Below are 14,906 nucleotides of genomic sequence, written 5' to 3'. Positions count from 1 at the left end.
CAACAAAGACATGTACAGTAGGCATTGATTTTACCAAAGCCAATGGCTTAAAAAATGTCAAGATTAAAATTAAAACCCTGTTAAAAGAAAATATTGGATATTTGTTTAGAATTGATATTTTTACATTGCAAATGTAGGACTGTGTTGAAATGTTACAGGTTAAAAAAAAGCCTTGTTTGTAAACAAAAGCATGTAAATCAAAAGAAGATCATTTTAAATATGAACCTCACAGTTATATGAAATTCTGAAAGCTTGCCATGAATCTTTCTTTATAAAAGTGTCAAGTATGTCTCATATTTTATTGCCTGCTAAGAATGAAAATCATTTACCAACTGCTTTTTTTCAACAGAATCTGCAATTTGCACACATTTTGTATGATTAGTAGAGATGAAAACAGCTTCAGTATTTTTACATAGCATCATGTATGTATATTTTTTACTGGTTGCAATTGGCAAGTTTTCAAAAGATCTCTCTCTTTTTCTCTCACTCTCTCTCTCTCTCTCTCTCTCTCTCTCTATATATATATATATATATATATATGAAAAAAGTAAATATCCACATGCTAGTTCATATATAAAGGAATCTGTTAATTTAACAGCAAACAGTAATATATTCATACTTCATTCTTGCAAGCACTTTCACATCATTATCTTGATTGCTCTTCAGGTAGGTAGTTTATACTTTCCAAGAATATTCGGAAATAAAAAATTGAGGTCATTGTTATGTAAATTGCAATTGTTATTCTAACAAACGCCCCCTTCTAATAAACACCAAAATTGAAATTCCTACTTTAAAAAGGCTTTTATATCTATATATATCCATACATATCTCAACAGTCATAAGCAGTCTTAATATCGCCACTCCCCCTCTCGAATGCAAGAGAGGTGTAGATCTGATATACTGCATTTTCATTTGATGTTTATTTGATAAAAATATTGCTATTTCATAATATTCTATTTTTTGTGATGTAAAGACGTATCACAAATGTTACATCTACCAACAACACATCTCCTTTCATTAAGCAATCATAAAACAATCTACAAAATCTTCACACTTGACAATGGCAGAAAAAAGGAGATTGGTAATGTGGGAGTTCCTCTTTCGACAACACATGGACTCAACTCATTGAAATTGCCAAAGTTATAAAGTACATCAGTTTATGATACATTGCATGTTATAAGGTGCATCAGTTTTATATACTGCATGTTATAAGGTGCATCAGTTTATGATTTACACTGTATTGCACATTATGAGGTGCATCAGTTTATGATACATTGCACATTATGAGGTGCATCAGTTTATGATACATTGCACATTATGAGGTGCATCAATTTATGATACAATGCATGTTATGAGGTGCATCAATTGATGATATACACTGTATTGCACATTATGAGGTGCATCAGTTTATGATACATTGCACATTATGAGGTGCATCAGTTTATGACACAATGCATGTTATGAGGTGCATCAGTTGATGATATACACTGTATTGGACATTATGAGGTGCATCAGTTTATGATACAGTGCATGTCATAAGGTGCATCAGTTTGTGATATATTGCATGTTATGAGATGCATCAGTTTATGATACATTGCACATTATGAGGTGCATCAGTTTATGATACATTGCACATTGAGGTATTGAGGTGCATCAGTTTATGACACAATGTATGTTATGAGGTGCATCAGTTTGTGACAATGCATGTTATGAGGTGCATCAGTTGATGATATACACTGTATTGGACATTATGAGGTACATCAGTTTATGATACATTGCATGTCGTAAGATGCATCAGTTTATGATATATTGCATGTTATGAAGTGCATCCATTTATGATACAGTGCATGTCGTAAGGTTCATCAGTTTATGATATATTGCATGTTATGAGGTGCATCAGTTTATGATACAGTGCATGTTATGAGGTGCATCAGTTTATGATACATGGCATGTTATGAGGTGCATCAGTTTATGATACATTGCATGTTATGAGGTGCATCAGTTTATGAACATGGCATGTTATGAGGTGCATCAGTTTATGATACATTGCATGTTATGAGGTGCATTAGTTATGATACATTGCATGTTATAAGGTGCATCAGTTTATATACATTGTTATAAGGTGCGTCAGTTTATGATACATTGCACACTGAGGTGCATCAGTTTATGATATATTGCATGTTATGAGGTGCATCAGTTTATGATACATGGCATGTTATGAGGTGCATCAGTTTATGATATATTGCATGTTATGAGGTGCATCAGTTTATGATATATTGCATGTTATGAGGTGCATCAGTTTATGATACATGTCATGTTATGAGGTGCATCAGTTTATGATACATGGCATGTTATGAGGTGCATCAGTTTATGATACATGGCATGTTATGAGGTGCATCAGTTTATGATATATTGCATGTTATGAGGTACATCAGTTTATATACATTGCATGTTATAAGGTGCATCAGTTTATGATACATTGCATGTTATGAGGTGCATCAGTTTATGATACAATGCATGTTATGAGGTACATCAGTTTATATACATTGCATGTTATAAGGTGCATCAGTTTATGATATATTGCATGTTATGAGGTACATCAGTTTATATACATTGCATGTTATGAGGTGCATCAGTTCATGACACATTGCATGTTTTAAGGTGCATCAGTTTATGATACAATGCATGTTATGAGGTGCATGTCTGATATATTGCACATTATGAGGTGCATCAGTTTATGATACATTGCATGTTATGAGGTGCATCAGTTTATATATTGCATGTTATGAGGTACATCAGTTTATATACATTGCATGTTATAAGGTGCATCAGTTTATGATATATTGCATGTTATGAGGTACATCAGTTTATATACATTGCATGTTATAAGGTACATCAGTTTATGATATATTGCATGTTATGAGGTGCATCAGTTTATGATACAATGCATGTTATGAGGTGCATGTCTGATATATTGCACATTATGAGGTGCATCAGTTTATGATACATTGCATGTTATAAGGTGCATCAATTTATGATATGTGGCATGTTATAAGGTGCATCAGTTTATGACACATTGCATGTTATAAGCTGCATCAGTTTATGACACACTGCATGTGATAAGGTGCATCAGTTATGATAAAGTTTTATAAAATTGTATCCAATGTAGGCTATTTAAAATAATGTTATGAGAATATATCAGTTCATTGATACAATATATAAAGTATCCCATTTTAATTTTGTATGAATCTGGAATAATTAGTTTGAACCATTAAGGACTGGTGCATGAAATAAAGTTCTTTCTTTTAAAAAATGATTTTCACACAACAACCTTAGGACAAGGCCTTGTATAGTGACCAACCTTTGTGCATGGTATGCAGTTTTTAATAAAGAAGAAACCCACTAATCTGGAGCGAAAAGGTCAAAGTCAAGGTTACTGTGATTTAAAAAAAATAATGGTTTGCTGCATAGTAACTTTAGTTCCTGTGCCAGTTCCACGAGCAAACTTGGTGTATGGCCTGCACCTGGCGTAAAAAACACCCTGTAAATTTTGTGATTGAAAGGTCAAAGTTCAAGGTCACAAATGTTTTACTTCATAACAATGCATCAAGGCCATGCTTGTGGATGGCTCATGTGGAGGGCGGGAGGGGAAGAAAATTGTTGACTTGTGGCTTAAAAGGCAAATGGTCAGGGTCACTGTGGATAATGAACACAAGGTTAAAAAAAGTTTCAATACAATAATTAACATACAAATGGATTTTTTTTCTTGTTATTTTCAAAGTAGTTGGTTTTAACTTATAAGTCATATCTGAGGAGGGGCCCCTGAGTAGTCTAAAGTGCTCTCTGTTACGGATCACTGCCATCTCACCTCTGTCTGCGCCGGTTCGAGTCTCAGATTCAGCCAATGTGGGCATGTGAGAAAGTTTGCCAGTAGCTTCTCGTGGGTCGGTGGTTCTTTCTGGTGTTTTCCTGGGTTCTTCCTCCACCATTAATACTGGCCACCATGTATAGCCTATCGTGTGCTGAAAAATGGCATTAAACCCTACAACAACAACAACATATCTGAGGAATATGTTATATAATAAAACAGTTGGTGCAGGTAAAAAAATTACTGGAAATTAGTAGCTTAGTTTGCCACGATTTAAAATGTATTATTATTATTATTATTATTATACTAACAGATATCTTCCATTGCATAGAAGCGAAATAATATAGGACAAAATAAAGGCCTGGAATAAGGGGGTGGGTGTCAGCTTATTCATGGGCGAAGGTCTAAACTTTAAAGTTTTCAAGTTTTTTGCAGACTACCATAATGGCTGTAAATATTGGGATACAAAAGAAAATAATTTTTTCCGTGTCCTACAACTTATATACATGCAACAAAAAAAAGGTACATTTTCAGTTCCCAACACTTAGTAAACTTACAAATTACTATGCTTGCTTTTGTATTTATTTTGCATGTGCACACATTCTGCTTTCTCCAACATGAAATTAAATAAAAGTAAATAAAGACTTTATAATTCATGGGCTGGTCTGTGTTAACCCAGGAGACCAGTCTGTACTACATGTGTAATGTACAGTACTTACAGTGCAAATCATGCTTAGCATCAGATAATCTCTTATTTATTTCCGAACATTCCCAAATCGCATCCGTCCAGATAACATTTCAGCTAGTTGTAAATAGCCGTTTATGTTGATCCATGCATGCCTGAGTTACTCTTTTTCAATGATATAAACGATCTTACAAATTGAGGTAATATTTATGGAAAGGTATACACATTTAATTGTGCAAGGCACATAATCAGCATAACTTACATGCTCATAAAATAATGGTAATAAGAAAAGCTAAAATTTTGAATACTGATCGACTAAGATTATTATCAATCTATTTTAGTTTTGTACTTTAGATGAACAAATTCATAATTTTGCACACAATGGAAAGCTGAATGTTTTGGTGTCTTCTTTATCTATAATTGGCAGATTTTTCTTTTGTTTTCTGACAGCAATACAGGCCAGTTAATCATTAAAACCCTGAAACTGGCTTGGGTTAAGTGGGAATTTTGACCAGTGGCTATACCAGTACTTTGATGAATAATTGCTTTTCACTCCAAACTATTAGCACAATTACCATAGTTTTGTAAAACATGGTGTAAGGTCGATTACATCAAAGCAAACTACAACTCAGTTTTTACAGTATTAGCATCATTTTAGAAGCATTATTTCTGAAACTTGTATTTCGGATATATCATTAAAGTTTAGTGCAGTGGTGCCCATGATTCGAATCCAAGGGATGTACTTAATTCAGTGCATGTTCAAACCAACAATGCATGTGGTGGCACCATAATCTAAATATGCTCACTAGCCTAAATGTGAGCGTTAAATCAAACCCTATTGTTGTTCGTTGTTGTCACATTAGGATCACATTGTAATGAGTTAGGTATTTACAATTTCAAGCCAAAATAAAAACATAATTACTGGTGCAGTGACATAAAAAGTCTAATGCATTAACGCTTAAACAAACAATAATTAACCTGAATAAAAAAGATGAGGTAGTGTTACAACAACCAGCAAATACTCAATTCTTGTCATCATCAAATCGAGTCATACACATATCTGAATTAGGCAAAAGCAATAAAAAAACAGAAAATTAAATGAATTTCTTGACCTTTCAAACAAATTTAGGAACTTTTACCATTTCTGTATGGGGGCCCTGAGTGGCCGAGTGGTCTAAAGCGCTCACCGTTCCGGATCACTGCCATCTCACCTCTGTCTGTGTGGGTTTAAGTCCAAGGCTCAGCTAGCGTGGGTACGTGGGAAAGTCTGCCAATAACTTTTCGTGGGTCAGTAGTTCTTAACTGGGTTTTCCAGGGTTCTTCCATAACCAGTTATACTGGCTGCCATGTATAGCCTATCTTGTGCTGAAAAATGACGTTAAACCCAAGAACAACAACCATTTCTGTATAAGAATCATACATGCCAACCCTGAGAAAGGTATATGCGTGAGTTTTGCTAATATAAGTTTGCCTAAATAATTGCATTTATAACTTATTGTGTGCATATTGTGATGTCATCTTGGACTTGTTAGTCTGCTTATATGTGGGTCATGCTCTTTTTAGTGTTATACCTATTCAGTTGGGGGAGGGGTCAGCTTATATGAAACAAGCTTATATGTGAGTATATATGGTACACATTTACAGAGGGAAGAACAAATTAAGAAAACCCACACTGTTTCAAAAAATGTATTCTGTTTATGAGGAACTTCACTTAAAATGACACAGATTATTGTGCATTAACAAAAGAAAACCTGTTATATAATCACAAGAAAAACAGTTACCAAATAATAGCCATAAAGTTACTTTTCAGGATTATTCTCTTTGCCATCCTGACTATGGGTGTTCATGTGAAGATGTTACTGGATAATCACAGCATTTGGAATATTCATATGTCTTATACAGTTCCTTTTCTCCCAATTCTCAATTTCGAATTGGTTGAGTGACATGAAAGGGAATCATATTTAATTTACCATTCAAATTTTACATTTTCATAGCTGTAATTTATTCTTTGCTTGCTTTTCAATAGTTAACTGGAATAAAACTTTATCTATTGTGAAATTGTTTATATTTAAAAACTACCTTCAAAAAGCATTAGAAATCAATGAAACCTTCCCTGATGTTTTTTCAAGTACTTGGTAAAATTGTTTAATGTCAAGTGTGGGCAAAAGCATTTCAAAAACATGCACTATGATCCAAATCTCAGACAGATTCCTTTTAAACAGTGTCTTGACTTAGTAATCATATAGTTTACAAAGCAATAACCTTAAGGCTGAGATTCAAAAACCGTAATTATGGAGACTGGTCTGTCAAGCAGTAAAGTTTAAAAATCTCTCTGCTTGGGATTTTTCCCCCGAGAGAAAACATTCTCAATTGCACAACTACATCCCACCCAAAGCAGAAAAATCAGAACCTAATATACAAACATGAGAATATTACTCCAATTGGCTTGAATAAATATTTTTAAAGATTTCATCACAGAAATATGATGAAATTGGTGCTTAATTGCAGAGAGTTAGCAAAAGAAATGAAAATTATAACAAACAATAACTGTAAAGAGTCTGAGGGAAACTAAATGTAAAATATAATACAAATCAACAGGACTCCTCCACTGCCAATTGCAAGACTTGTTCCCTCCCCTTTTAATACAGGATCTTACACAAGTGAATATGTTCAAAAAAGCATGTGACATTAACTTAATAACATCCATGCTTTCTGGACTAAGTGTATTCAATACTGAATCTGTTTCATAATTTGTATTAATTTAAGACAATTGAACAGGTCAATTAGAAAATTTGTTCATAAAATACTGCATCAATAATATCATGTAGTAAATACATTTATTGCACACAGATACAAACAGTTATGTTAATTACTGGTATGTTCAGGAAGATAAGAAGAAAAAAAGAAACGTGCTGCCCAACATTAAATAAATGAGACGTCTAACAGACACTAATAAATTTAATCCTGGACCTAAAATCATATTAAAGAAAATACATATAATATCATAAACAAAGGTGCAGGATTCCAGATTGAACAGCTTGAATAAATATTTTAAAAGATTTCATCACAGAAATATGATGAAATTGGTGCTTAATTGTACAGAGTTAGTGAATGAAATGAAAATTATAACAAACAATAACTGTAAAGAGTCTGAGGGAAACTATATGTAAAATGTAATACAAATCAACAGGACTCCTCCACTGCCAACTGCAAGACTTGTTCCCTCCCCTTTAATACAGGATCATACACAAGTGAATATGTTCAAAAAAACATGTGACATTAACTTAATAATGTCCATGCTTCCTGGACTAGGTGTACTCAATATTGAAACTGTTTCATAATTTGTATCAAGACAATTGAACAGGTCAATTAGAAAATGTGTTCATAAAATATTGCATCAATAATATCATGTAATAAATACATTTATTGCACACAGATACAGTTCTGTTAATTACAGGTATGTTCAGGAAGATAAAGAAAAAAAAAAGAAACATGCTGCCCAACATTAAATAAATGAGAATTCTAACAGACACTAATAAATTTAATCCTGGACCTAAAATCATATTAAAGAAAAAAATTTCAAGCTTTAATTTCATACATATAATATCTTAAACAAAGGTGCAGGATTCCAGATTGAACAGCTGACTACATCATAAAATATTGTACAAAACAAGGACTTTCAATAAAATGTCATCAGTGGTGTACAGAAATATGGTTACAAACTCAGCAATCCAAACAACTAAATAGTATCTTACAATCAAAATCAAACTACTGGTATGAAACTGTTTTGAAAAATATTAAAATCAATACAAATTCAAAGTGTTTACAGCAAATATTGAAGTTAGACCAATTTTTTGTTTCTTTTTGGTGTCTGATTCATTTATTGGGTTGAACTACACAGCACACCAACAATGCAACTTTCTTTAAATTGTAGGAAAAAAAATTGACAACCAAAATATAGCTGTAGAAATGCTGCTGTAAAAATGCAATATATTTTTAAGTACAACTAATCTTAATTATTTAAACTATGAAAACTGATATAAGCATAAAATTCACAACACACTAAAGAGATTGATTTCTGCAACAGGCATTTTATTCTGGTGTCAAATATCCATGGTATTTAGCAACATGTATACACTTAAGAAACTAATGAAAATAAAAAACAAAAATAAAAGACAATTTATGACAAAAAGATCCAAGAAAGTCCATATTACGAGACAGAAGGACAATAAAGGAAAAATCTTTCCCATGAAAAAATGGGACAATTATAATACATTAAAATATTTCTTCATTCATTGTCACAACTGATATTTTGCCTAATGTTTCGTATACTCTTAAAGAAACTGGCATCAGTGTCTTAACAGAAACTGCAACACACCACTACCATATATCTGACAGTAAATAGCTGACGAAACAGGCAAGAAATGAATATGGCATAAAACTACCCCTTTAAAAAGTAGAACATTACAAAATTCTGATCTCATTAAGAACATTCAAACATTTAACTGCAATATTACTGTCCAAAAACACCAATACTACAATGATCCAATAACAAATTGAACAATGGGTGAGTTTGGTCCATCATTATCAAAGGACATGTTACGAGATCCAACACTGATTCTTCGGAATCTACAGACTGATCCACTGGATGGGTGACGCACTCGTCCACATATGCACAAATCTTGTTGCTGGTCTTTATTCTGGACTTCACATGAGCTTAATAGTTGCTTGTGAACTAAACTTGCATAAAGTCCTTTCTTTAGCAATAGTTGTTTGTGATTTCCCTCCTCTACTACACAACCTTTATCAATCACAATAATTCTATCAGCCCGTTCCACTGTACTTAGTCTATGGGCTATTATTAAAACAGTGCGACCAGGAAAGTTCTTGTATATTGCCTGCTGAACCTGAGAAAAAAGGAAATTTACATATAGGTAAATTCTACTAAGCAGAATTTCAGAAATTATTCAATTTAAGAATAATTAAGCAGACCCCTTTGTTCTGCTTGAGAACAGACCTGATGTAGACCTTATGTATCTGATTTAAAACCACTTATTATAAAATTTGGACACTAGACATAAAGTATATGTTGCCCACAAATGACACTTTGTCTATCAAAATATTCTCTTTTGTTTCAGATGAAAGTCAAATAAATTTAACTCAATGGTATCAATGAAGTTAATGTGATGAAATTACCATGGGCTTGAGGGCCATTAAAACAGAGTTTCTTGAAGGGACTGATACTCTACTGGTGAGAAGAATTTCCAGGAATTCAACATAAGAGCATTTCTTACTTTTAAATGCTGAATATTGAAAACCACCTCTGACATTTTTCAGCAATACCACGATCTTAAAATTAGATGCTGTGATAGATATATTGGATGTCCAATTGGCACCATTTTTATTTTGGACAAAGACATCATTAGAAGTTTTTTGGTGAAAACCCAATAGAAATGATGTTGATCCATATAGGAGGAGTAGTGACAACAACATTTTCAAGACAGCCATTGTGGCAGCCATACCTGATGTATGACCTTCAACTTTTTCATTTAGGATCTACTGTATATCACAAAAAAGTCTACTGGTGAAAACCCCCAAGTTGATATAGCCATCAATTTGATTTTGTTATTGTTGTTGTTGTGGGGTTTAACACCATTTTTCAGCACATGATAGGTTATATATGGCAATAGTATTAATGGTGTAGGAAGAACCCGGGAAAACCCCAGAAAGAACCAACGACCCACAAGAAGCTACTGGCAAGCTTTCTCACATACCCACATTGGCTGAATCTTAGACTCGAACCGCTGCAGACAGAGATGCGATGGCAGTGATCCGTAACGAAGAGCAGTTTAGACCACTCGTCCACTCGGGGCCCACATCAATTTGAGAGATAACACTATTTTCAAGATGGCCACCATTGTGGCTGACTTGAGGATTAGTCATTTTCATTTAAGACCAACCAGACACTATTAGAACTCTTCTGATGAAACTCCATGTCAAAATAACTTTCCACTGAAGAGCAGTGTAAACAAGATTTTTAACGAGAACATAATTGTACTGGATGTCAAATCTCCACTGTTTTAATACAAGATCAAAAAGAAAAACTATAAGAATTATTTTAGTGAAAACCCCATACTGATATGGGCATTCACTCAGGAGAAGCAGTGATAACAAGATTTTCAAGCTGACCACTGGCAGTCATATATTACATCAGACTGGCACTATCTGTAATTTGAACAAACTAGATATAAGAAGTCTTCTGGTGAAAATACCATTTCCATTATGATTTTTTCCATTCAGGAGGAGTAGTGATAACAAGGTTTTCAAGATGGCCAATATGCATGGTTGGCTATACAGCAGCCAGTATATCTGGTTGAGGAAGAATGCGGAAATACCCCAGTAAGAACCAGTGACCCACAGGACGCTACTGGCAAGCTTTCTCATATCCACATTAGTCAAGCCTGAGACTTGAACCCACGAGGACAGAAGTGAGGTGGCAATGAATGGTCAAGTCAAGAGCTTTAGATCACTCTGCTACCTGCAGCCCCCCTGGTGGAGGAAGAGTGTTGAGATTTTCAAGATGGTCACTATGGCAGCCAAATATATGTCAGTTTGGGATTATTTTCATTTCAAACTAACTAGACATCATAAGAAGTATTTCAGTGAAAACTTTGTGATGGCCATATTGTATGCTAGAGCAACTCCATTTTCATTTAGGATTAACTAAACCATGGAACCAGTGTGTTTGTGTGTGATTTAGATTTAAAACGTAGCTTTAACAATTTTTCAGTCATATCAATATGATGTCTGCAGTGTGGGAGTTAATAGTGATGTCAGCACTGGGGCATCATGCTGCAGACACATAACATCATGTCCCACCCAGTCATTATTCTAATACAAGGCTGACCCATGCTAGCACTAATCTTTTAATGCTGAGTGATCAGCGAGGCAGCTGCTAGTACCATCTTTGTACATCTTTTGGTATGATCCAGTCATGTTCAAATCTGCAACCTCCTGCATCTGAGGCAGACGCTATAACCACTTAGGCCACTGGAGTGGTACCATGGGACCAATGTGTTTGTAAAGATTCATGGCAATTCTCCAAGTTGTTTAGGGGGAATAATGATTTCAAACTTGTACTAATGGGCAGATATATGACACCGAAAGACCATTCCATCAGTAGAACTAATAACTACTATTTACAACATCCAAGGTCTTTTTCATGCATGTGATGCAAAAAACTGAGGACATTCTGACTGACCTTTGTCTCTATATATGCTAAAACAGGCAAGATGAAAATGGATTTGGCCTTAAAGATTTCTGGATTCTGATTGGATAATTCTTCATTTTTATTTTACAAGCTGTATGAAATACAAAAAAAGTGTTTATTAACCAACAGGAATCCCTTTGCCATCACAAGTCTATGTGTAGTAGCCAACAATAGAGACTGATATGTAGGATTATGTTATTTAATGGGAGTTAATTGGCGTGCAAAAAGATACACCCTGACAGCTCATCTAGGTTGTCTAAGATAGGATTAAAACTGACTACTCACTAAGTCTATGAATGAAATATTACAGCAATATGTTACACAATAAGATGCACTAACTGCAATATCATCATTGTTGGGTCAATACAAAGTATGATCAGATGCAATGAAGTTAATAACATAATGGATGTAACAAGCAAATGGATAGAAATATGAATGTCACTCATGCATGAAAAATACAAAACAATGATGAACATCCCTCCAAATGTTATTGACAAGGGGATAAAATACATTAGTGCAGTGGTGGAAAAATCCCTTTTCCAGCAGCCCCAGAAAGTTTAAATAATATGTAGAAATAATCAAAATACAAATTTTTTCTGCTAAAATATGTTTCTTTGATACTGTTTACTCAAACATAATACCTTAGGTGAACTATGACTACCTCACAAATCCAACCCTCCCAGGTTAATCTTTTCAGCAAGAAAGCTAAAAGTTTCTGCCACCTAAGTGGTAATAAGATGGAATGATCATTCCTTGACACCAGGACTGGCACCAAATCCCATGAAAGGGTCAGGTACTATTGCAGTGGAAGGCATGCTCTCAATATGGATGTAACTGCAGGGAGGCTGTGAGGGTGTATGTGTAGTATGACTGGGTAAGTATTATCAAACAAACTTATTTTGGTTTCTTCTTCAAATACATTACCTGATCATAATATCTTAGGGGAATAGGTAAGAGGTAGAGAGAGATACACTACTTTATGCCAGAGACCATCTCTTGTCCCCTAAAGGTATGTGAGACAGCTTCCAGACAACCTGACTGAAAGCAGACTCCATATGTTGGGGAGTGGTAACAAACGGGAACAATTATCCCTCCTACAAAATCAAGCTGAAGTCGTGAAGTTGTTTCTTTATGAAGCTGTCAAAACAACCCGGAAAGTTAACCTTTGGACTATGCATAATGCATAATGGTTCCTCCCAATCCAACTGAATCTTGTAGGATGAAAGATCTCTGATAAGACTGGACAGATGTACTTTGACCTCCATCCCATGGCATCAATATTTACAGTCTGAGAAGTTCTGTTAATATGCAAGATTTGTGGTGATTGTCAAAACTTTGTGAGCTGATATGCAAAGCAAATGCACTAGTGTGGGTTTAGTCTGAGATGCTGAACAGATAGCCCACTTAATTCAGGATGAAGTGTCTGTATTAACTAACCTTCCATTCATTCAATGGTAAAATGAAGTGTGATCTCCCCCAATGCAAAGGCTTGGTCTTCTTGAATAAAATTTATCACCCTGGATCATGTAGCTGACACTGAACTGAAGTATGTAGAATAGACAGAAATTATTACTAATATCTGATTCCCCACAAATGGTAAACTGCCTTGGCCACGAAAGCAGGGGGATTTAAGAGTGACATTGATCCATCTTGTCAGAACTGCATGAAGATAGGTCCACCAATAGGAAATAAATTTGCTGATTTTGCCTGCTGATTGCGAAAGCAGTGATGAGGCAGGACTCATATGACAGGTGAACTAATTAAGCCCTTGAGAGCAGTTCAAATGGTGTCCTGTTCAGCCAGGTACATACCCATGATAAATTCCACTTAGGGTAAGGAGATATTGACTTTGGCCAGGGGAAATCCAAAATGAACACAAGATTGGATAGGTCTTTGGTTTGTTTGATATCATCTCTTCCATGATAACACAGTCTGCCAGTGATCATGGAATGGTAGGCTAAATTGTGATATGTGCTAACTGTTGTTCATTGACAAGCCAAAGTTAGCTAGCTATTAAGGTATGGATGCCTACATTAGTATAATGCACTCTTATGCACCCCACTGAGATTATATTCCATTGCCTTCGAATACATCTAACGTGAATGGTCGTCTCACTTGAAGGATTCTCCAAAGCACATGTTATGAGAACTGTTTGTTCTTAAAGGCATATTTAATAAGATCCTGATGTGCAGGTTCAGTAAATGGGTTGGGATGAAACACCTGCCATCATAGTTGCTTAATGCACGAGGGAATATCTCAATTCCTGACAATTCTGTTGTGAGAATGACGAGACTGGTCCAAGATTTTCCATTTGAATGGAGCAATCAGAATGAGGAGATACTTAGATTCTTTTGGTTCCAGTATCACCTTTAGAACATGAGGTGTTGGAGAAGTGTATATATTTCCAATCCACAGAAAGAGCATCATTCATTCAGGTCTTTTGGCATTCTACCTTGTCATCAATAGGTCCATCCCACTAAGTATCTAATGAGTGCAAACTGAGTGATGAAGAAACCATTCTGTTTGTATATGTTCCTTCTTGCTCAACAAAGAGTACACCAATACATTAGCCAGCCTAGGATATGTCGAACTTAAATGTGGATTTGTCATTGCGGACACCACATAGAAAATCCCAAACAAGAATACAAAGGTCTGTGTATACAGTTATGCTTTGCTGTCCAATTGTCAAAAGTTTGGCCTCCATCTGGACCACAGTATTATTGTCATAGGACCCCAAAAAAGCAGCCAAGAACTAAGGTGTCTGCTGCTGCACTGAGCAAAATTCAGCAGGCAAAGGAATTATCTAACAGATGGATTACTCTGTGTAGACAAGACATCTACCATTGCATGAATTCAATTGTAGTTCCTGGGGTAATAATTCCTTTTACTTGAACATTGATTCCAGACCTAGTTGACCAAGTTCTTGAAAGCATATGAGGTTCAAGATCTCCTGTTGACAGAGAGACTGAGGATGAAAAATGGAGGGCAACACATGAAATTATGTCCTGCTCCAAAATATTACTAGTCTGAAGCTTGTAGCCTGCTGTAAGCAAGTCACAGAACTTCACAAAGTTGTTTGAGTG

The 14,906-nt window shown here is 35.0% G+C and overlaps 1 protein-coding gene across 2 annotated transcripts in view; it reads right to left on the bottom strand.

Moving 5' to 3' along the window:
* Positions 1-6,233: 6,233 nt before the first annotated feature.
* LOC149774047 (ABC-type oligopeptide transporter ABCB9-like) overlaps positions 6,234-14,906 on the bottom strand; it is a 46,799-nt gene continuing 38,126 nt past the window's right edge. For both annotated transcript variants that reach the window (XM_089945871.1, XM_089945873.1), the window contains exon 12: positions 6,234-9,460. In XM_089945871.1, coding sequence (XP_089801997.1) covers positions 9,089-9,460 — 372 coding nt within the window. In that variant the 3' untranslated portion in view covers positions 6,234-9,088. The remainder of the gene's footprint in view (positions 9,461-14,906) is intronic.

The sequence above is a fragment of the Sinohyriopsis cumingii genome, unplaced genomic scaffold, assembly GCF_028554795.1.
Source record: "Sinohyriopsis cumingii isolate HCF-2022 unplaced genomic scaffold, ASM2855479v2 utg000441l, whole genome shotgun sequence".
NCBI lineage: Eukaryota > Metazoa > Mollusca > Bivalvia > Unionida > Unionidae > Sinohyriopsis > Sinohyriopsis cumingii.
The sequence above is the reverse complement of the archived record's forward strand: the minus strand, read 5'-3'. Positions and strand labels throughout refer to the sequence as shown.